The sequence below is a fragment of the Pelophylax lessonae genome (assembly GCF_965119305.1).
Source record: "Pelophylax lessonae genome assembly, chromosome: 1".
Lineage (NCBI taxonomy): Eukaryota > Metazoa > Chordata > Amphibia > Anura > Ranidae > Pelophylax > Pelophylax lessonae.
Genome location: NC_138768.1, coordinates 223,839,912 through 223,862,383, shown reverse-complemented (window position 1 = coordinate 223,862,383; position 22,472 = coordinate 223,839,912). Strand labels below are relative to the sequence as shown.

Genomic DNA, 22,472 nt, shown 5'->3' with positions numbered 1-22,472 from the left:
TGAGCATTTGGTGCCGCGCGCGCGCCGCCGAGAAGGGGGAGTGTCTGCCGACGTAGGGCTACGTCGTCAGACCTACAAGAGCCACTTTGCCGCAGTACAGCTCTAGTGAGCAGACGGCAAGTGGTTAAACCCGTGTTTTTGATGCAATTTTGCATGCAGTTTTTATGCATTTTGTTTGTTTTTTTCTGTATTATTACTGTATATAGCTGATTGCTAAGGAGTGGGCCCGAAAGCAGGCCGCCGTGTCCTTAACAATGGATGAGTCATCAGCTGTCAGCGGGATTCCCTGCTGACAGCTGAATGTAAAGAAAAGAATTGCAGGGGGGAAAAGATGTAATCCCACTGACAGCTGATAACACATTGGTTGTTAAGGACGTGATGGCCGGCTTCCCGGGCCTGCTCCTTAACACCCTGCTATACAGTGTGAAAAACACGCAACATTTGCATTTCTGGTGCTGCTCCATTGAAGTCTACTACAAGCAAAATGCAATCTGCTGCAAGAAAAAAAGCCCCTCACCCTTTCCAAAAACGCACTAGCTGAAAAACTCATAGATGTGAACGTGTACCATAGGAAACCATGTTAATAGAACTGTAGTGTGTTTCTGCAAACTGCACAAAAAAAATGTATAGGTGTGAACGTAAGGTAAATCGGTTTTCTGTGTGGCAGATGCTTGGCACACGATCTGTAGTTTATCTGGTCCACAGAGTGTTTGTTTGTTTTTTTCTGGACTCCAGGGGACAAATTGTTGATGGGTAACTGCAGGACAAAAGCCTTGACATTGCAGGGGCTCAAAACAGGTACTTGGTGCAGAAGAACAGGTCGACTTGTATGTCTAACTCCCTGTCAGGGTACCCTGTCCCCACTTCCGTTGGACCCCGCCGTGGCAAGGTACGCTAGAGGATCGGCCCCCTACTCCTCCCTGTGCTTCCAGGCCAATTACTGAGTGCAGTGCGCTTCGCCATTGTGCAGTAGGGACGCAGCCGTGAAGCCGCAAGGCTTCACTGCCGAGTTCCCTTATCGGCAATGGTGGCGGCAGCGGCTGTGGTGCTGACATCGCTGGATTCCAGGATAGGTCTTAATATTAAAAGTCAGCAGCTACTGTATGTGTAGCTGCTGAATTTAACTTTTTTTGGGAGGAGGGGACGGAACTCCACTTTAAGATAAAGCAGTGGTGACATAGAAGCCATCTGTACAGGCAAAACCTCATTATGAGTGCTAGGAATCGCTCACATGCTAACGTTTCAAAATAAATGGAGTAGTTATTACACAACCACTGTAGTAAGGGTCCTTGTCACACTGGCTTTCCGCCCGGTGGATTCCGTTATGCTCAGCAGGGGATCGATCCGCTGAGCAGGCAGAGGACAGGTCCATCTCCGCTCACTGTGCAGAGACGGACCTGTCAAAGCCCCGCTCTCCTCTATGGAAGATTAGATGAAAACGGACCGTCTTGTCCATTTTCATCCTATTCTCCAGACAGATGGTAACCCTATTTTCCATCCAGATCGGATAGCAGCTGGTGTCAGCAGAGATTTCACAGCTGACATCCACTGCTCCGTAGGGGTGCACTGAGCGTCTTATCAGGTCGCCCTGAAAAACCCACTGTGGACCTGATTGGAAAGCCCGTGTGAAAGGGGCCTTAGGTGATAAGCTCTTTTCCTGGGTAAATGAGTAATTGAGAACACTCAAGGCCCTGCTTGAATTCACAGGAATAGATATGCAGTGAGATAAACATTGTACTATTTCACCTTACTGCTTCAGTAGTTGTGTTGCGTCGCGTCTAAAGCTGGCCATAGATGATTTAAAATCAGTCAGTTCAGCAAGGACCGGCCGAATTTCTATGGTCGTTCTCGTGATTCAATGGTCGTTCTCAGCTTCTCTCGATTGGGAATGTTGGAAAATTGTCATTTGATCAGTGTATTCCGACAGTGGAGGAGTCCCTGCTGTCTGAATACAGAATTTCTCCATCCATATGCAAGGTGGAGAAGGAAATCCCCCCCCCCCCCCCCTTTTTGTTTTTAATCAGCCAGTTGTAACTTGTAAACTTTTTATAAATGTATTTTTCTTGTTTTGCATCTTAGTATTAACAGGTTTAAAACTATGAACACAAACAGTAGAACCGTTTGCATCATTTATTAAATGTGATGAAATATTGTCAATCTGTTATGATTTGTATCCCAGATGGTTATTTTTCTGTCTGACAGAATGCTTAAATGCCTGCTATGTTTCTGGTTAGTAACGCAAGACACTGTGGTTACAAAGATGTATTCATCCAAAATGTGTGCCCCTCTGTGTGTTGCATGAACGCTGTCCATCTGTTGTCTGAACAATAAAAAATGCTCTTTTTTTCTGTCTGTAGTTCAGCTTCAAAAAGTAACAATATTGCTGTGATCTCCTTCAAAATGAGTGGGATTTTGTTACGCCTTTGGACCACGCAAAGCAGGTTAAACAGATTATTTAGCTAAATATACAGGGGGCATTTATCACTGTATTCATGCAAAGAGTTCTAGCGCCGGAAACCAGGCTGTAAACTATCATGATTTTTCATGTGCAGGTGACGGAAGTGAAATATTACTGTGGCGGAATGGACACTAAGACTATGGCTTGGATTCGTTCAAATGGGACAGTAAAATCGGAGCCGAATGCAGCTTTGATCGGGTCTTCGGCGGCCGTGCAGGCTGGTTGCCCAGGTCTCCCGGTGGGACAGGAGACCCAGGGAGAGCCGCGGGAGGGGTGGGGCGTCCCCTCCCGCTCCTTGTAATGACAGCCGAGCGGCTTCTCGGCCGCATCGGTTGTCATTACAAAACAGCTGACCGACGGCTATGGATGCCGGTACCGGGGTGATGCCTCTAGCGGAAGGCATCACTCCGGTACAAGCACTTTCCCGAAATATCGGCAATATCGGTCACCTTGGTGGCCGATTCCGATATATCGGGGAAAGTGCATATCGGCCCTCGCTATATCGGCTTTGCCGATAATCGGTCGATCACTAATTGGAACTCCGTTACAGTGGTGGTAACAAGCCTTGCAGCAAGAGGAAGCAGCATTCGTACGGATTTGGATACACAAACGGCAACGGGAAAGCAGCAGTTCATACAAATTCGGTTACATGAAGACGAACTATGCTGAATAGAAACGATCCACATTAAAGGATTTGCTGGAAGCGAGAGGGAAGTTAGCCAGCAATAAAACCTCTCAATAGAGCTGGTACAGGCAGCGTTAGCCCAAGGGGATGCCTTTATCATGGCCAGGGAAGACCAGGAGAACCAACTTCAGCTGGCGGAACAGCGTGCCTCGGAGAGACTGCCAACTACTACACCAGCACCAGAGACCAAATTAAAGGTACCACATGATGCCTTTAAAAAGTTTTTGGACGTAGAGTAAGAGATCAATGGCTTCCTTCAAGATTTTGAACGGCAATGCAGGTTGTACCAAGTACTCCTGAGAGACTGGGTACGGATCCTAGCTGGTAAACTGTCAGGCCGTGCAGCAGAAGCCTACAGAGCCGTGCAAGAGGAGGAAGTCTCAAGCTATAGCCGGGTAAAGAAAGTGGTTTTGGCAAAATATGCCATTGCCCCAGAAGTGTACAGGAGACACTTCAGGGAAACCAAGAAACTGGAGAAGGACTCCCACACTGAATGGGCTTGTGTTATGCAGAGGGCAGCCCTAGCCTGGCTACAAGCCAGTCAGGCAACCACAGCAGAAGCGATCACCCAGCTGATTTTACTGGAACAATTCTTTAATGGACTAAACCCAGAGATAATGGAGTGGGTAAGGGACCACAAACCTACCACTCTTCCCTGAAGCGGCCAGGCAAGCCGATGAATATCAAGTTACCCGTAGGCAATCACGGATTAGCTTCAGACCAAATCCCAGACCACTGAACAATAAACCAGCAAATCGATACCCCAGGTACAACGGAGTGCAGTGCCATGTGTGCAAGAAATTTGGGCACTATCAGAGAGACTGCACTCACAACCGGGAACAAGCTGCATGGATCAGACTAAGGCCACCTCCCCCAGCTTTAGCTGCTGCTTATTATCACGCTGAGGCTGCCCCAGGCAACCTCAGAGCTGAAGGAACACTGGAGTATCCTGCATGAGGCTGACCCTGTACAGGCTGCTACCGAAAACAGGCAACACCATCGCCAGTCAGTACAGCTGAACGGCAAGACTGCTCAAGGTCTATGAGATTCTGGCGCCACCCTCACCCTTACCAGACCTTCTGGGGGAAGATGATGCGATAGGCATTTTATATGAGGTACAGTTGGGAGAAAGGTTAAGCCCCCAAGAGTGCATCCAGGCATGGCAATTGCTATCCACGAAGGTAGCAACGTTTTCAAATGTACTTGGTTGAACTCCGCACAATGAGTAGTCCCCTCGGATTAGACTCCCTACAGAATACCTGAGGATGTCCGGGAACACATGAGACAGGAGATGCAAGAGATGCTCCGTCTCGGGGTCATAGAAGTGTCTGATAGTCCTTAAGCTTCTCCGGTGGTCTTGGTACCGAAGCTGGATGGAACTACCCGCTTCTGTGTAGACTAACAGAGACTTAATGACGAAACCGTATCAGATGCTTACCCCAAGCTCAGGATAGACAAGCTCTTAGATCGAATGGCCAGAGGTCAATACTTCATGTAAGGGATATTGGCAAATTCCCCTAGCCCCAGATGCCATTCCCGATCCGGCCTTTGTCACCCCCTTTTGGCCTGTACCAATATAAGGTCATGCCATTTGGGATCAAAACGCCCCAGCCACGTTCCAATGGATGGTAGACCGGCTGCCCAATGGCTTCCAAGATTAGGCATGTGCATACTTGGATGACATCGCAATTTTTAGTGAGATTTGGGAGGAGCATCCTGGGGCACATAGGAGCGTTGATAGACCAAATCAGAGAACGCTTTGCATTCATTCATAAAGTGTAAAGCATTCTCTAAATGGAACCCGTGCTGAGCAGCCAATCTCCTGTGTTCACATTGCATTAGGCCAGCCGCTCACTACCTGATCCAGACACAAGAGGACATCATTGAAGTAGTGGTGCATACTACAGTGATTTCTAGCTTCCAGGTGCATTGTACAGTTATGGTATATACATTGTTATGTTGGTCCAAGCTGAGAGCCTGAGCCAGCCGCGCTCTCTCCCCCTCTACAGCCCAGTGCTCCAGTGAGCACTGGAGGGGCAGAGCAGAGAGCTCTCTGCAGACTGAAGACCGAGAACTGAGCCTTCAGTGGTCTTTGATTGCTCAGTTCTCGGTCTTAGAGGCAGCTTGGGACAGCTACAGCCATCTAGGTGAATATGATTGATTGTTTGGCAGTATACTGCATAGTATTACTGCACAGTTGATTTGCTTAAGGGTGTGTATATGGGTATTTACAAATGTATTTGTTATATCTGTTTTAAATCGATTTGGAAGCTCCTCAAACACCCAGTTAAAGTGGACATCATAAGCACTGGCTTGCCCTTAAGTTTTGTCTATAGAAAGATGTCCATCTTCCATTAATGCAAAATTATTTTCCTTTTTTTTTAATCATTTTATTGATTTTTACAATGAAAAAAGAAATGGTACAAAACAATTAAAGTGGTTGTAAAGTCTGAAGGTGTTTTTTATCTTCATGCATTTTATGCATTAAGCTAAAAATCCTTCTATGTGCTGCAGCCCCCCTCAGCCCCCAAATACTTATCTGAGCCCATCTCTATCCAGTGATGTTGCAGGAGTATCTCGGCTGCCCGAGACTCCCTTCTCATTGGCTGAGATAGCAGCGCTTTGCCATTGCCCCCTGTTGCTGTCAACCAAATTCAGTGAGCCAGTGAAGAGAGAGCGGGGGCAGGGCCAGGTCAGGGCTCCATGTTTGTTTGAATGGAGGCACTCCTGTGGGGGCACTCGTCAAGAGGAGGATCTAGGCCACTCTGTGCAAAATCACTTCACAGAGCAGGTAAGTATAACATGTTTGGTATTTTTAACCAAAAACCGAGACTTTATAATCACTTTAGGAGAACCATATAAAGTACTCAGACTTATTAACGAATAATAAAGGAAGACCATTTTTCCTAAATTATCATCCATATCGAGATACAATACAATATACTTATCACGGTATCCAGGGGGAAAATTATACAAAAGCATTTAAAATGTCATATAATTTATCCCTTGGAGTAATCAAAAGCCATATGAGATTGAATTCAGTGATATTCAACAAAAGTGAATAAGTAGGGCATTCACACTTAATTGGAACTTAGTGTTTGTAACCCCCCCCAAAAAAAAAAAAAAAATTGATCCTGTTCCCTTAAAGGGGTTGTAAAGGCAGAAGGCTTTTTATCTTAATGCATTCTATGCATTTAAAAAAAAAAGCCTTCTGTGTGTAGCAGCCACCCCATCACCCCTAATACTTACCTGAGCCCATCTCTATTCAGCAATGTCTTGGAGTCCCTCGGCCGCCCGGAACTCTCCCTCCTGATTGGCTGAGACACAGCAGCGGTGCCATTGGCTCCCGCTGCTTTCAGTCAGCCTATCAGGAGAGAGGGGGCAGGGCCGAAAGGCAGCTCCATGTCTGAATGGACACAGGGAGCTGCAGCTTGGCTCGGGTGCCCCCATAGCAAGGGGCACTCAATTGGAGGGAGGGGCCAGGAGCAGCGAAGAGGGACCTGAGAAGAGGAGAATCCATGCTGCTCTGTGCGAACCCAACAGCACAGAGCAGTAAGTAGATCATGTTTATTTTAATTTAAAAAAACATGAGATTTTACAATCACTTTAAAGCATGTATAACAGCACAGTACTTGTGCTGCGTAATTTGGCCCCTTGTTTTAACCTAAAACCTGGTTGATCCTGGGCTGGTTCTGCCCTACCCCTATAAACTGACCACGGTTTATCATGGCTGCTGAGCCCTGACACGGTGGTCAGTTGTGTGCCTCCATCACCTGCAGTTCTCCTCTCTGCTCCCCCTCCCCCTGCCTGTCAACTAGTCTGTGCCACTCTGCTCCCTGCCTCTTCCCTTCCTGCTGCTATAATATCTGTATAATAAAAAAACCATCCCCTCTGTTAGCTAATGATATGCATCCCAGTGTCTGTGCGGAAAAAAAAATGCAGATTTATACCTTATATCAGAGTATCTCCTGGCGCTTATGTTACTGCTCGGTTCTCTCCTTCTGGGGCTCAGGTAAGTATTGGGGGGGGGTGAAAAGGGGGGGGGGGAATTGGGTGTCATCAATTGATGCACCAGCTGCAGTCACATGCCTCCATCCCGATACTATATTTTTCAGCTACCTTCCATCCTCAATACTATTTCAAGCTCTGAGCTGATTTGTAAATCCTCATACATTCTCTCGTGTGTGTTTTTTTTTTTTTTTTCCCCTTATTTTTTTATTATTTTTGGGATCATTTTGAGGTTTCACAGATACTCATACATACAGGTTTTTGCAGACCTATGTCCTGCATCTGCTCCTGGGGAAGTGCGTTGAGCTTTTTACTGATGCAGCCTTACTACTATTATATGCTCTATTTTGATTTAATGTATGCTATGGTGCCACTGTTTGGAATTATGTATTGCTATTCACTTGTTTATGTATTCTATACATTGGCTCATGTTTACAATTTACATTTTTTATTCTGTAAGTGTCTGTTCACACTATGGCGACACAACTTCGGGGCCACTTAATGAAGTCGCAGTGCACCGCGACTTCGGCGCGGCTTGTACTGACTTCACATAATGGAAGTCAATGCAAGTCGCTCCGACTTCGCCCAAAAGTAGTGCAGGAACCTTTTTCTAAGTCGGAGCGACTTGAGTCGCTCCTATTAGAACGTTTGCAATTGCACAGAATGGAGCACGACTTGGTCATCTGACAAGTCGGAACAGTGTGAACCGGCACTAAGATGCCATGTTTACTTTTTGTTTTCATCCAATTATCAATAAAATACTATTGTAATTGTATCATTAGCTGCTAGCCATTGCCTCATTCAAAGTCCCAACCTCCTTCTCTCGTTCACTTAAGTATTAGGGGTGATGGGGCGGCCGCTACACACAGGTTTTTTTTTTCTTAATGCATAGAATGCATTAAGATAAAAAACCATCTGCCTTTACAACCCCTTTAAGGGAACAGGATCTTCTTCTATTTTTTTTTTTTGGGGGGGGGGGGGGGGTTTACAAACCCTTTAAGTTCCAATGACGTGTGAATGACATTCCCTTTTGAATGTCACTGAATTCAATCTCGTATGGCTTTCAATTACTTCAGGGGATAAATTATATGACTTTTTAAATAGGTACTCCTGTAAAATTTTCCCCCTGGATACGGTGATAAGAATAGTGTATTGTATCTCGATATGGAGGATCAAAATTTTAGTAAAAATGGTCTTCCTTTATTATTCATTTATAAGTCTTGAGTACTTTTATATGGTTCTCTTAAAGTGATTGTAAAGTCTTGGTTTTGTTTGGCTACAAATACCAAACATGTTCTACTTACCTGCTCTGTGAAGTGGTTTTGCACAGAGTGGCCCAAATCTTCCTCTTTTCGGTTTCCTCTTCGGCGCTCATGGCCCCTCCTCCCTGACAAGGCATGGAGCCCCAACCTGGCATCAATTCGCTATCAATTGTCGCATGTGACATTTGTGTGCAGTTTTTTTTTAATCCATTACAATAAAAAAAGTTAAAGTAAAATATATGGAATTTGGGGTTGGTTGTAAACCTCTGAAATTAAAAAGGAACTGAGTATATCCTTGTTCAATTATGTTAATTTTTGTATGATACATCAAATTACACATGACCCAATATATAGAGTTATTAACAAGTGCTGCTTCTTAACCAAGACACGAGCCAGGTATGCATAGTGACAGTGAATTTTCCCTCCTGTATACAAATCCAAAACTGATAATTTCGCACTGTATAAAGAGTTACAATGGAAGCATAAGTATTAGACCTTAAAAATTATTTCTCTTACGTCCTCCGACAGTCGCCGCCCCTTCCCAAGTCTTCACCAATGGGTATTGACCTTTGCTCCGCAGGAGTAGCTAGGCACAAGATTTGTTAATAACAAAAGCTTTTAGCATAGACACACCCCTAGGGGCTGTCCCCTTAGTCAATACCTCCCTGCACCAGCATTCCCAACTCAGTTTGATCTTGCCTAGCTTAGGAGTAGCAGGCTTTCCTGTGCTGGGGCTTCAGTCTCAGCCTTCTACCCTTTTTTTGATTTTATTTCAAGTATTTTTTCTTTCTTTACTAGCTGTTATTTTGTCAGCTTTAGTTTAGGGATCTTCGGATGAAGATGATCATGCGGAGCTGGATCTCGTACTGGCCGCCCTGGATCCCAGGGCTGAGGGCCAGATGGATCCCCAGCCTGCCATCGAGCGTTCAGCTATGGTTCGCCCTGGCGCCATGAACGACCCATCCCTGTTCGCTGCAGGGATGCTGCCTGTGAGGTGGCTACCTCACTGGACGCCATTCTGCGGTCTCGTGCTGCAGTCCACTGCGTCCTGGCTGCGGCACTCCCTGTCATCCTGATAGCGGTTTGTCGCTTGAGATGGCTCCCCACGCCATCTGGTACGGTAAGCACCTTCTGTGTGGGGACCATCTGTGTGGGTGTCAGTCTGTGGCTGTGTGTACCCCCATGCCTGTGTACTATGCGGGCTCCCTGTCAGATCCCTGTATGGATGCATGCCTTTGTGGGCTGCGAGGGGGCCCTCCCGCTCTGCTGTGAATTCTGTGGGGCAGATTGGACAGACATGCTTGAGCGGCGACCGCTGTTGCGGCCCGCCATTTTTTTGCAGAAATTGCTATGGACGGCCCTGTCCCTATACAGCGCTGTGTTTTTGGCGCCAATCGCCGCCATTTTGGCGGGCCGCGCTCGTTCGAGCACAGGTCGGCGCCATTTTCTTGTAGCCTCGATCCCTCAGCCGAGTGGCCATTTTTGCGGAGCCTTCATAGGCTATATAAGTCAGCCGGTTATTGCATCACTTCCTCTTTCTCTGGGACAGCGATCGGTGGCAGCAGCCTGTTTGTGCTCTCTCCAGGTTTTTCCTTCATTGTCCTGTCATTCCTTGCTCAGTGTTCTCTATCCCTGCGGGATCGGTGCATACAGTAGTGTACGGTGGGCTGCGCTCGCCGTGGTGTTAAAGGGACAGTACCCTTTTTTTCCTTTCATTGCTGTGGGCATGGATTCTCAGGATAGCAAGTTTCCCCCCGCCCTGGTGGGTGACCAGGGGGCTGCTGCACCCCCCGAGGGGGCTGATCTGGCCACGGTAGTGGCATCATTGGTGTCTCAGGTACATATGCTGATGGCTGAACGATCCACAAAAAGGGCCAGGTTATCCATTTCCTCTGATTCAGACGGCGATGTGGCTGCTGTGCCCTTCTCAGGGTCTCGCTCATCTCTGGAAGGGTGTCCTCCTTTGGGACGCAAAGGACCCGCAAATCAGCGCAGGTTTTTCCCTGCCCTGCTGAATTTCACCATACTGTTAATGAGCAGTGGCGCAATTTTTAAAGAAGCCCTTTACAGTGCCGAATAAGTTTAAACTGCTTTATCCATTTGCGCCATCCACCGACAAACGTTGGTGTGTGGCGCCTCAGGTGGATCACGCGGTAGCCGTTTTAAACAAAGCTACTGCGATTCCTTCTGAGGATACCCCGGTTTGTATATCATAATGCCTATATGGTTCTATGCTAAAACCTATTTTTGCTTCGGTTATGACGGCCCAGGCGGTTGCCGATTGGACGAAGGTGCTCAGGCGCACCCTGGTGGCTGATTCGGCTCCGCCTACCACATTGGCCATGGTGGTTCAGATCCATCAAGGCGTCATGTACTTGTGTGATGCGGACTTGAATTTAGCTTCTTTTGGCTGCACGCCTGTCTGGAGTGGCGGTGCTCAACCGTCGCCTGATATGGCTGAAGAATTGGTCGGTGGACCAATCTTCTCGCAAGACGTTGGCGGATTTTCCCTACGTGGGATCTCGCCTTTTTGGCGAGGCTTTGGATACTCTGATTAAGGGTGTTACTGGAGGCAAGAGTACTCTCTTACCCCAGAATCCCAAGCACAAATCTTTCCGTGGCAAACGGAATTCCTCGTTTAGGCCCTCCTAGGGGTCCTTTCGTGCCTTTCGGTCACAATCCAAGGGCAAGCCCTTCAAGGGCCAGGGCTCCCAGAAGAAGCCGTGGGCGGGTAAGCAAAAATCCGGCCAGTCCGGTTCGACAACCCACGCCAGTTCCGCCTGAAGGGGCGCCCTCACCTGTTTCTGGGGTGGGGGGACGTCTGCGCGGTTTCCTCCAACCTTGGCTGATCCGCATTCAGCACAGATGGGTTCAGGAAATCGTTCGATCTGGTTACAAGATCGAATTTCTCTCTCGGCCAGCGGGCAGATTTTTTCCCTCAAATCTTCAGCTGTCTCCGGAGCGTTTGCAGGATCTGCATCTGGCGGTGCGGGACCTGTGGGCCCAAGGAGTGGTGGTTCCGGTACCTCATCGGGACAGATTTCGGGGGTTTTACTCCAATCTGTTCACTGTGCCCAGAAAGGAGGGCAAGGTGCATCCGATTCTGGATTTGAAAGCTCTGAACCGCTTTGTGAGGGTTCGCAAGTTCCGCATGGAATCCCTGCGCTCAGTGGTGGCTGCCCTGAGTCCGGGGGAGTTCATGGCCTCCATCGATCTGAAGGATGCGTACCTACACATCCCCATCTTCGAGGGTCATCAACGGTACCTTCGTTTCGCCATTGCGGAGGAACACTACCAATTCGTGGCGTTACCTTTCGGTCTCGCTTCGGCTCCGCGGGTTTTTACCAAGGTGCTGGCGCCGGTCCTGGCCCTGTTGCGGGCACAGGGCATTGCGGTCTTGGGGTGTCTGGACCATCTCCTCATACGGTCCAATGCCAGCCAGAGCCTGATGGCCGACCTGTCCACCACGGTGCAGACGCTGCAAGAGTTCGGTTGGACCATAAACATTCCGAAGTCGACTCTGTGTCCTTCGGTTCGCCTTCCCTATTTGGGGATGGTTCTGGACTCTGTTCAGGCGAAGGTTTTCCTTCCAGAGGACAAACTCCGGACGCTTCAGGACGAGTTCTGGGCCCTCAGGGACAACCAAAGCTCGTCCCTCTGGACATGCATGAGATGTCTGGGGTTGATGGTCTCAGCCTTCGAGGCGATTCCCTTTGCCCAGTTTCACACGCGGGGTCTCCAGGCGGAGATTCTGGCCAAGTGGGACGGGCGTCCGCAGTCCTTGGATCTGCGGATCTCGTTGAGTCACCGCACCAGACAGTCTTCTGTGGTGGCTCCAGTCCCCGACGGTGTCGGGGGGCAAGTCTTTCCGTCCGTTGTTGTGGACGGTAGTCACCACGGATGCCAGCCTGTCGGCTGGGGTGGTGTCCTGGGCGTTCTGTCCGCCCAGGGGACTTGGTCGGAGGAGGAGTCCTCCCTTCCGATCAACATTCTGGAATTGCGAGTGATAAAGCTTTGCCTTCGGCATTGGTCGGAATGGCTTCAGAGCCGTCCAGTTCGGATTCAGATGGACGATGCCACCGCGGTGGCCTACATCAACCATCAAGGGGGCACCAGGAGTGCCCGAGCGGCTCGGGAAGTGGCCGACATTCTGTCTTGGGCCGAGACGCACGTCCCGGCGATAATGGCAGTTCACATTCCGGGGGTGGAGAACTGGCAGGCGGATTATCTGAGTCGCCAGACCCTGGACCAGGGAGAATGGTCCCTTCACCCGGATGTCTTCCAGATGTTGTGTGCGAAGTGGGGTTCCCCAGATGTGGACTTGTTCGCATCTCGTCTAAACAACGAGGTGGAAAGGTTCGTGGCAAGGACGCGCAATCCTCAGGCGGACGCCTCAGACACGTTAGTGGCGCCCTGGCATCAGTATCGCCTGATGTATGCCTTTCCACCGATTCAGCTGCTGTCCAGGCTCCTTCGCAGGTTAGCCTCGGAACCACTCACGGTGATTCTGGTGGCACCGGACTGGCCTCGCCGGTCTTGGTACGCAGACCTCGTCAATCTGGCAGTCGACGCTCCGTGGCGCCTGCCGCTTCGAGAAGACCTTCTGTCTCAAGGGCCGATATTCCATCCTGCTTTACAGTCGCTGGCTTTAACGGCCTGGCTGTTGAAAGCCAGGTCCTGAAGGACAGGGGTCTCTCCCCTGAGGTCATTCCCACTTTGATCAAGGCTAGAAAAGCCTCTTTGGGAAAGATTTACTACCGTACTTGGAAAGCATACTTTGCCTGGTGTGAGTCCAGGGGGTTTTCCCCTCGCTCATACTCGGTGTCCAGGGTGTTGGCTTTCCTCCAAACTGGAGTGGACCAGCGTTTGGCGCTGGCCACGATTAAGGGCCAGATTTCTGCTCTGGCCGTTCTTTTTCAGCGCCCTGTGGCGTCAAACTCGTTGATCCGCACCTTTGTTCAAGGGGTGCGCCATTTGGCCCCTCCACGGAGGGAGCCTTTGCCTCCGTGGGACTTGAACCTGGTTCTGTCCGCATTGCAACATGCTCCCTTTGAAAAGATCAGGGAGATCTCGTTGCCTCTGTTGTCCAAAAAGGTGGCCTTTTTGGTGGCGATCACGTCGGCTCGCAGGGTGTCGGAGCTGGCGGCTTTGTCCTGCAGCTCTCCCTACTTGGTGATCCACAAGGATAAGGTGGTCTTGCGACCTAACCCGTCCTTTCTGCCGAAAGTGATCTCGGATTTTCACCTTAATGAGGAAATTATCTTGCCTTCGCTCTGCGCGAAGCCGAAGCATCCTAAGGAGGTTGCCTTACATTCCTTGGATGTTGTCCGGGCGATCAGGGTTTACCTGTCGTCCACTAAGCCTTTTCGCAAGTCGGATTCCCTCTTTGTCCTTCCTGAGGGACCTCGGAAGGGCATGGCGGCGTCGGCCGCGACTATCGCCAAATGGATTAGACAAACCATTGTGCAGGCCTATGCCTTGAGGGGGAGGGTTCCTCCCTTCCCTGTAAAAGCGCACTCTACCAGGTCTTTGAGTACGTCTTGGGCTTTCCGGCATCAGGCTTCTGTGGCCCAGGTGTGTAAGGCGGCGACTTGGTCGTCCGTTCACACCTTCTCAAAGTTCTATAAGGTGGATGTTCAGGCATCGGCCGATGCCTCCTTTGGCCGTAAAGTTCTCAGTGCGGCAGTGCCTTAGGGACCCTTGTTTTTGGGTCCTTGGCTGTTGGGGTGTTTTACCCCTGGGTTACTTGTTTTTCCTGGGTTGTTGCTCCTGTTGAGCACGTTTTCCTGTTCCCCAGTTGGTTATCTTACTGTATGTAAGGTTCCTTTCTCTGATGTGGGTACTGCGTTGCTTTTTCTGCGGCTGCGTCTCCCACCCCTCAGGTCTACACTGCTTTGGGACATCCCATTGGTGAAGACTTGGGAAGGGGCGGCGACTGTCGGAGGACGTAAGAGAAAATGGAATTTTTGTAAAATCTTACCGTAAAATTCCTTTCTCTTAGTCCTCCGACAGTCGCCGCCCCCCGCCCCTCTTTTAGGGTTTTTGTGTACTCTTACTGCTATGCTACCAAACTGAGTTGGGAATGCTGGTGCAGGGAGGTATTGACTAAGGGGACAGCCCCTAGGGGTGTGTCTATGCTAAAAGCTTTTGTTATTAACAAATCTTGTGCCTAGCTACTCCTGCGGAGCAAAGGTCAATACCCATTGGTGAAGACTTGGGAAGGGGCGGCGACTGTCGGAGGATTCAGAGAAAGGAATTTTACGGTAAGATTTTACAAAAATTCCGTTATTTGTGAGGCAGTGTGTTTTACTTGACCAGTACTATTTAGTTATGATGCTGTGGAGCAGCTGAAGTTGGGCAGAGAAAGAAAAGGGAAGTTTGAACAGAGGATTGCCTCCCCACTCCTACCACCCCCCTCCCATAGGTCGCAGAAGGATTTTAAAGAGTCAGAAGCCAGCTATAGATGGATCAAAATTCATCAATTCAGCAGGAAAGGGCCTGAATTCAGATCCATCTGTGGGCAGGCTGGTTGTATTGAAGTCGATCCATCCATCGACTTCGGTCCCACCAGCCTGTCGGGTTTTTTTCTCCACCCAATCACTGCTGGCAGCTTAAGCCACCAGCAGTGGTCATTGTATACTGCCAGTGGGGAAGGCATTCTTCCCTGGCAAAAATGCAAAAGCGCTAAGGGAGGGATCCCCCCATCAACATGGACTGGTTGACTTCTAGTTGCCGAAAAGAAAATTGTATCAAGTATGGCCTGCCAAAGGCTCAGGGCTCTTTGGTTCGGTTGAGAATATGAAATCCAGGGTCACCATATTTTCCAGAACTTTTTCATAGGTGTCCTGTTAAAAAGCCAACAACTTTTGATTAATCATGGTTTCATTCGGAGCATATCCTATAGTGCAGGGGTCTCCAAACTTTTTAAACAAAGGGCCAGTTTATTGTCCTTCAGACTAGGAGGGAGGGATTGTGGTCAGTGGGGGCAGAAAATGTCCTGGGCCCAGCATCGTTGAGAATAAATATGGCTTCAGGTTTTATGGTCAGTAGGAAGAGTAGTGCCCCAATTAGTAGGAGAAATAGTATGCCATCATTGGTATCCGTGGAAGAAATATTGTCCCCTTGTTGGTATTAGTGGAAGAAACAGTGCCTCATATCAGTGGGAAGACTAGAGCCCCAAGGGCCGGGTTAAAGGCTAGCAAAAAGCCACATCTGGCCCTTGGGCCACAGTTTGGAGACCCCTGCTATAGTGTATACTTGTCTCAATCCAAAGCACAGTTTGATTTCTGTCTCCCCTTTCCCAGTGCTATCTGAAGGTTGCACCAACGTCACAGAATCCCGGGGGACAGCCCTGAGATTTTGGGCATTCATGCATTTATTCCAGTGGCTAGAATATTCATTTAGTATGGCCATTAAAATGAACGAACGTTTAGCGCTTATGCCTGTTGGGCATTTTTTTTTTTTTTTTTTTTTTGCCGCTACACGCTTCTCCCGATTTAAAGTGGAAGTAAAGATCCACACATTACTTTTACCTACAGGTAATCCTATAATAAGGCTTTACCTATGGGTACTGTAAATATCTCCTAAACAGGCACTGTTTAGGAGATATTTGCATTACATGCAGCCAGTGACATCATTGGCACATGCACTCTGAAGGGACAGCCAGCCGTTCTGTTTCTTCCAAGCCCTGTGCCCTAATTGGCAGCTCCCCGTGCGCATGCGCAGGAGTGATGTCATCGCAGCTCTGGCCAGTCACAGAGCTGGAGTCTCCCAAACCCGGACGCAAGAAGAGTGAAGATAGGAGCCAACTGCAGCTCTTAGATCTCTTTGTGGGAGGGCTTTGTTTTAAGGTAAGTTTAACATAATGTGCTAGTATGCAATGCATGCTAGCACACTATGCCTTTTACCTTTGCAGAGTGTAAAAAAAAAAAAAATGTCCCAGCGGTTTACAAACTCTTTTACACCTGGACACAGCCTAAAATAGAGGGGTGTTTACAGGTCAAAAAAGCAGCATTTTTTATGTTCATGTGCATGAGGCCTCAGTGTGGAAACGTTCTGCTCTGAGCTCAGGAATGTAATTAAATTGTAACATTTCACTAGAAGGAGATTGTTTTCATAGTTTCACAATATTTCTGTGCCTTTTATTCATTGAAAAATCTTTCTCTGGTGCAGTGATAAGCCGGCCATAGATGGATTGAATTTCAACCAGGCAGGGAATGTCGGTTTTCGGTCCATCTACAGCCATTCCTGATGATCGAAGTATTCACTGCTCTCAAACGGCCTTGTTGGAAAATTTTGTATCGAGGGGAATCGGTTAGGTTATTTTTTTTGATCAGTTGGCTTGCTGGCTAAAAAAAAAAAGCTTCAGCCTGTGAAAAAAATTTGAAGATAAAAGAGCATAAAAATATTAGGTGCTAAATATTGTGTAACACATTTTTTTTTTTTTTTATTGGTAAATGGTAAACTATTTTATATTTTCCTTAAATGATATATGCAGTGTATGTGGTATGTGCTTATGGAATGATTGTATGATATATATACGTTATTTCTCACATTTCATCCATGAGATAAAGAAAATGATACTTAGAATTTTTTGGGATACGACTACCAAATTTTAAGAAAAGATAGAGGAAAAAACTTTTCAATGCATTTTTTGTATTTTATTCCTACCAAAGAATTTTGGTTCAACAATGACAATATAAACGAACAATTCAGAACAGTAAAAGATTGCATGGTAACAACACGTAGGATACCTTTGAACATAAATAATCAAATCTTAACCTGGAAGGTTATTTGGGAAGGTTTTTGCCTCCTTGGTGACCGGGCTGTTTTTTGTGAGACTGCACTGCATTGCTTTGGCTGACGGTTGCGCGGTCGTGCGACACTGTGCCCGGGTAGAGTTGGTGTCTAAAAAATAAAACACGATGCATGCTTTTTAGTGACTTTTGAGATAAATGGCACATTTAATTTTTTTAAGGCAGACATTTGTGGTATTTATCTCTTAGTGAATTGACCTCTATGCTCATAGCGCTTTGGTGCAACAGTCCATAGATTCTTTGCAGGCATGACTGCTCTAAAAGTTTTACTGTAAGCATTGCAATTGAAATAGAGGCTGGGCTTGTGCATGTCACATTATGTAATTGCTGATGACACTGCATTGGGGTATGCATTGGCACATAGTGTTTGAGTTTATTGTGGGAACCAGCACCCCTGGAAACGTGGTGACAAACGTGGTACAGATAAGGAACCGGCATCCCCTGGAAACGGGAGCATTGCACAGGGCGAAAATTAGATGCAGAATTTTTAACAAAGCTGGATTATATAATAAATATATACCTTACATACACTTGAACAGTGGCAGAAGATCACAAATGAACTGTATTTCCAGAATGTTTGTTTAGAATGTTACAAAAAGCTTTGGAGGGTTGGGAGGTGGGGGCGAAATGTACTTGTATTTTATTATTGCCAAAAATCACTTTCTCATTCTTAACATTATGTTTAACTATCTTTATCTGTGTGTTTGCACACAGGATACTTCTATCTTGGAAGAGTACAACATTAACTGGACGCAGAAGCTTGGGGCTGGAATCAGTGGTCCAGTAAGGTATTGCATTCTTTTTATATTCTTCTGAAATGTAGGCATGTTCGCTATTGCTGTTTTGACTCCTATTTTATTCTGTCTTGTTTTCAATGGTTTGGTAAAATGTTTGATTATATGCATCTTTATTTTATAAACTTTCATTATGAAGAAAGAAATGGAAAAAAAAAAATAGAAAACTAGATTTTCCCAGATGAATTTGCTATCACTACTTTTATGGAAGTATTTGTATGGCATATTTAAATTGGAACAGCTTGGCACAATGTAAATACGCATATCTCTCTTACCTTTTTATGGGCTCTTGGGAAAGCTGAAAGTCTCCGTAGTAGATTGCATTACAAGTGATGCTACGACAGTGATAGCGGTAATCTTCCAGGTATTGCTCAGTAAACTCATGCTTTAGTAAACTTTTTAGAACAGGCACGTCACTTATTAATCTGTTTAAACAAAGGTAATGCCTGATTTTTCAGGCAACAGACATATGGCAGTATGGGCGGAACTGGATCCTTCCAATGCAGCATAAAAAAAAAATATCAAGCGAAACATAAGATGATTACAAGTAAGCAGAATATTGTTTTGTACACCAGGTAGGCAAACCACTGGGTTTTTGGAGCTTGCAGGCTAAGACGGGTTGTTAGCATATCAAACAATTCAGCACAAAAAGAGGACAAGTTTGGACAAAACCTAAGCATATGCAAAACATTACCAGAAACTGCCCCACATTTAGGATGGCAGACTTGTTCCATCAACCCCATACGATTAAATTTAGCAGGAATATAATGCAGTTGGTTAATAAATTTAAAATGTGTAAACTTATTTGCCGTACTAATATCCTGTAGGAAAGTTTTGGTAGCCCCCACCCAATCCTCATCTGTAAGATCAGGAAGGGAAGCATGCCATTTCCCATAGGAGGAAGCAAAGGGATGTGAACCTGCAGATTGCAATGCACTACAAAAGGTAGTTATCAACTTCGCAATATCAGGGTCTGCCATGAGATGTTCCAAAGGAGTCTACTCCCAGCAACCCAAATTGGGCTTGCACAGCATGATGTAATAAGAGGTACTTAAAAAAGAAAAAAAAAATAATTTCGTTCATTGACAGACACAGCTCCGTTACATAGTGTTACATAGTTTGTGAGGTTGAAAAAAGACATCAGTCCATCCAGTTCAACCTGTGATGTGTGTGTGTTTGCTGTTAACCGTACATTGTATACCCCTGTATGTTGTGGTCTTTAAGGTGCCCATCTAATAGTTTTTTGAAACTATCGATGCTCCCTTCTGATATGTATAACAGGGGGGAGTACCGCGCTTAAAAGGTGCTTAGTGCATGTTATTCATACATTTAATATTTTACTTTCAGTGCTTTCAAATGTTTATAATAAAATATAAATATTCTCCAGTGCATAAAATTATATAAATATTCTCCAGTGCATAAAATTTAAAAAAATTCTCATTAATAAATAAAATATTTCTTACAAGTGATGTAAATATGTGCTATAAACAATCCTTAAATATATCAAAATTTGTAAAAATGAAAATAAAAATAAAATGCCAGTGATAAATTATGTGCTTATAAGTTTCCAATAATTAAATAATTCAAAAGTGAAAAAGTGCCAAAGTGTCCTTGTATATATAAATAAAATGGTGTATATTCAAACGCCTTTTCTTTCCCAAAATTCATGCAGGTGCTCTTCCATGCAGTGGCCACTAGGTGTCCTAAGCGCTCACCTCAATTGGCTTTATAACCAGCTTTGTATGGTATCATATGTAATCCTCCTTTTCTATGGTTGATGGGTCCGGTCACTAATTCTCACACTTATCCCTTTTAACACGATATTCCAGGGGATGTGTGTGGAGCCTTTGAATCTCCAAAATAAATGGGGCCACAATAGTGAGGTACCGTTTGGTGATTTTATTAAAAGAGATAAAAGTAACAGACTCACATTTTCCTTCGTCTTTGCCAATGCATAACAATTGTAATGTCGCTACGTCACTTCCGGTTTGGCGTCCTACGCGTTACGCTGCGTGCCCACACAGCTTCTTCCAGGGATATCCCTGGAAGAAGCTGTGTGGGCACGCAGCGTAACGCGTAGGACGCCAAACCGGAAGTGACGTAGCGACATTACAATTGTTATGCATTGGCAAAGTCGAAGGAAAATGTGAGTCTGTTACTTTTATCTCTTTTAATAAAATCACCAAACGGTACCTCACTATTGTGGCCCCATTTATTTTGGAGATTCAAAGGCTCCACACACACCCCCTGGAATATCGTGTTAAAAGGGATAAGTGTGAGAATTAGTGACCGGACCCATCAACCATAGAAAAGGAGGATTACATATGATACCATACAAAGCTGGTTATAAAGCCAATTGAGGTGAGCGCTTAGGACACCTAGTGGCCACTGCATGGAAGAGCACCTGCATGAATTTTGGGAAAGAAAAGGCGTTTGAATATACACCATTTTATTTATATATACAAGGACACTTTGGCACTTTTTCACTTTTGAATTATTTAATTATTGGAAACTTATAAGCACATAATATATCACTGGCATTTTATTTTTATTTTCATTTTTACAAATTTTGATATATTTAAGGATTGTTTATAGCACATATTTACATCACTTGTAAGAAATATTTTATTTATTAATGAGAATTTTTTTAAATTTTATGCACTGGAGAATATTTATATAATTTTATGCACTGGAGAATATTTATATTTTATTATAAACATTTGAAAGCACTGAAAGTAAAATATTAAATGTATGAATAACATGCACTAAGCACCTTTTAAGCGCGGTACTCCCCCCTGTTATACATTTCTGAATTGCGTAGGTTACCAATAACAGTACCTGCAGCTTTAAAGGAATTTAGGATTCATATAGAGTGACAGCGCGAGAATTTCACCAACCCAATATCTCCCTTCTGATACCACTGCTTGTGGAAGCGAATTCCACATCCTTACTGCTCTGACAGTGAAGAACCCCTTACGTATTTTAAGGTTAAACAGTTTTTCCTCTAGTTTTGTGAGTGGCCACGTGTCTTATTGTATTCCCTTTCTCTAAAACGTTTGTTCCTTATGCTAGGGTCGCCAGTACAGTATTTGTACAATAATATCATATCCCCCCTAAAGCGTCTCTTCTCCAGAGTTCAGTCGTTGTAGTCTTTCCTCATAGCTGATGTCCTCCATTCCCCTAATTATTTTTGTTGCCCTTCTCTGGACTCTCTCCAGTTCCAGCACATCCTTCCTTAGGACCGGTGCCCAGAACTGGACAGCATACTCCAGATGTGGCCCGGAACCAGAGTCTTGTAGAGTGGGAGAATAATCTCTTTATTTCTGGAGTGAATCCCCTTTTTTTATACATGCCAGTATTCTGTTGGCTTTGCTTGAAGCGGCTTGGCATTGCCTAATCAGGAGTAAGGACCCAGTTCCATGCTGGGATCTCTGGTCCTAGCGTTTTTTTTCCTTTTTAAATGGAATTTTTTGCTTCTTTTATTTTTCTGTTCCTGTGAGAACTTCAATCTATTCTGACCTTAGCTCCATGCTAGGTGGACCGTGACATAGCCCCACTGGACGGGGGCTGGCTGGCGAGTAAACGCCTCATGAGGACGTATAGCCCTGGTCATGACCTGAGTCGCAGTGTGCCTCTTGCCCGCAGCACCCCCCATTTCATGATGGTTTGGTCTTCTGCCTGGAGCGGTGCCCACCTGGTCCCAAGGTGTGGTGAGTAGTGTGTCCCCCCCCCCCCCCTCCTTCTGGTGGTTTTTCGGGGTGAACGTGGGCTCCTCCCTGGGTTGGTCGGACTCCAGAGCGCCCTGCCGTCCCACATAACTCCCCCCCCCCCCCTTACAGCAATTTACTACATTTTTGTTGGCGGTCCCCAGGTTAACCCATGGAGTCCCTGGAGCACGTGTTGCCACCTGACCCCTCTGAGGCTGTGGGGCCCTCTGGGTCCCAGTCAGCTTTGTCTCTTATGACGGCGGTCCTGCAGTCACTAGTGTCCAGGTTAGATACGGCCCCCCCAAAATAGGACGAGCAAAAATCGTCCTCCGCCTTCACCTGCATCCTCGGTTTCCTCAGATTCTGAGGTAATTTGGCCGCCGTGGACATGAGTCACCCTACTGGGTCTGCGGCCACGCATCGGGAGTGCTCTGATAATGAATCCCCCTTCCACTACAGCCTCGCATGAAAAGGCGCTAGTGAATGCACTGATTGTATCAATGCTGTAAACTGTAAAATTGAATGACACGGCTACAGCTGCGTCGGCTGCGCAGGTGCACTTTGGTACCCGCAAAGCCTTACAGTGACAAAGGTATTCCCCTTTCCCGCCTATTACGACAGCATTGTCGCGAGTCAGTGAGGTTCCCTAAGCGTCTCGCTAGAAGGTATCCTTTTGAAGAAACTGACTGTATCACCTGTGGTGGACTCTCAGGCTTTCAGGTTGAATAAAGCCTCCCTTCTC

At 46.4% G+C, this 22,472-nt stretch overlaps 1 protein-coding gene across 1 annotated transcript in view; it reads left to right on the top strand.

The window, feature by feature from the left end:
* MAPKAPK5 (MAPK activated protein kinase 5) overlaps nucleotides 1-22,472 on the top strand; it is a 108,815-nt gene that overhangs the window by 22,133 nt on the left and 64,210 nt on the right. Inside the window, exon 2 of the mRNA XM_082243788.1 lies at nucleotides 17,944-18,017. Within this exon, the coding sequence (XP_082099914.1) occupies nucleotides 17,944-18,017 (74 nt within the window). The remainder of the gene's footprint in view (nucleotides 1-17,943; nucleotides 18,018-22,472) is intronic.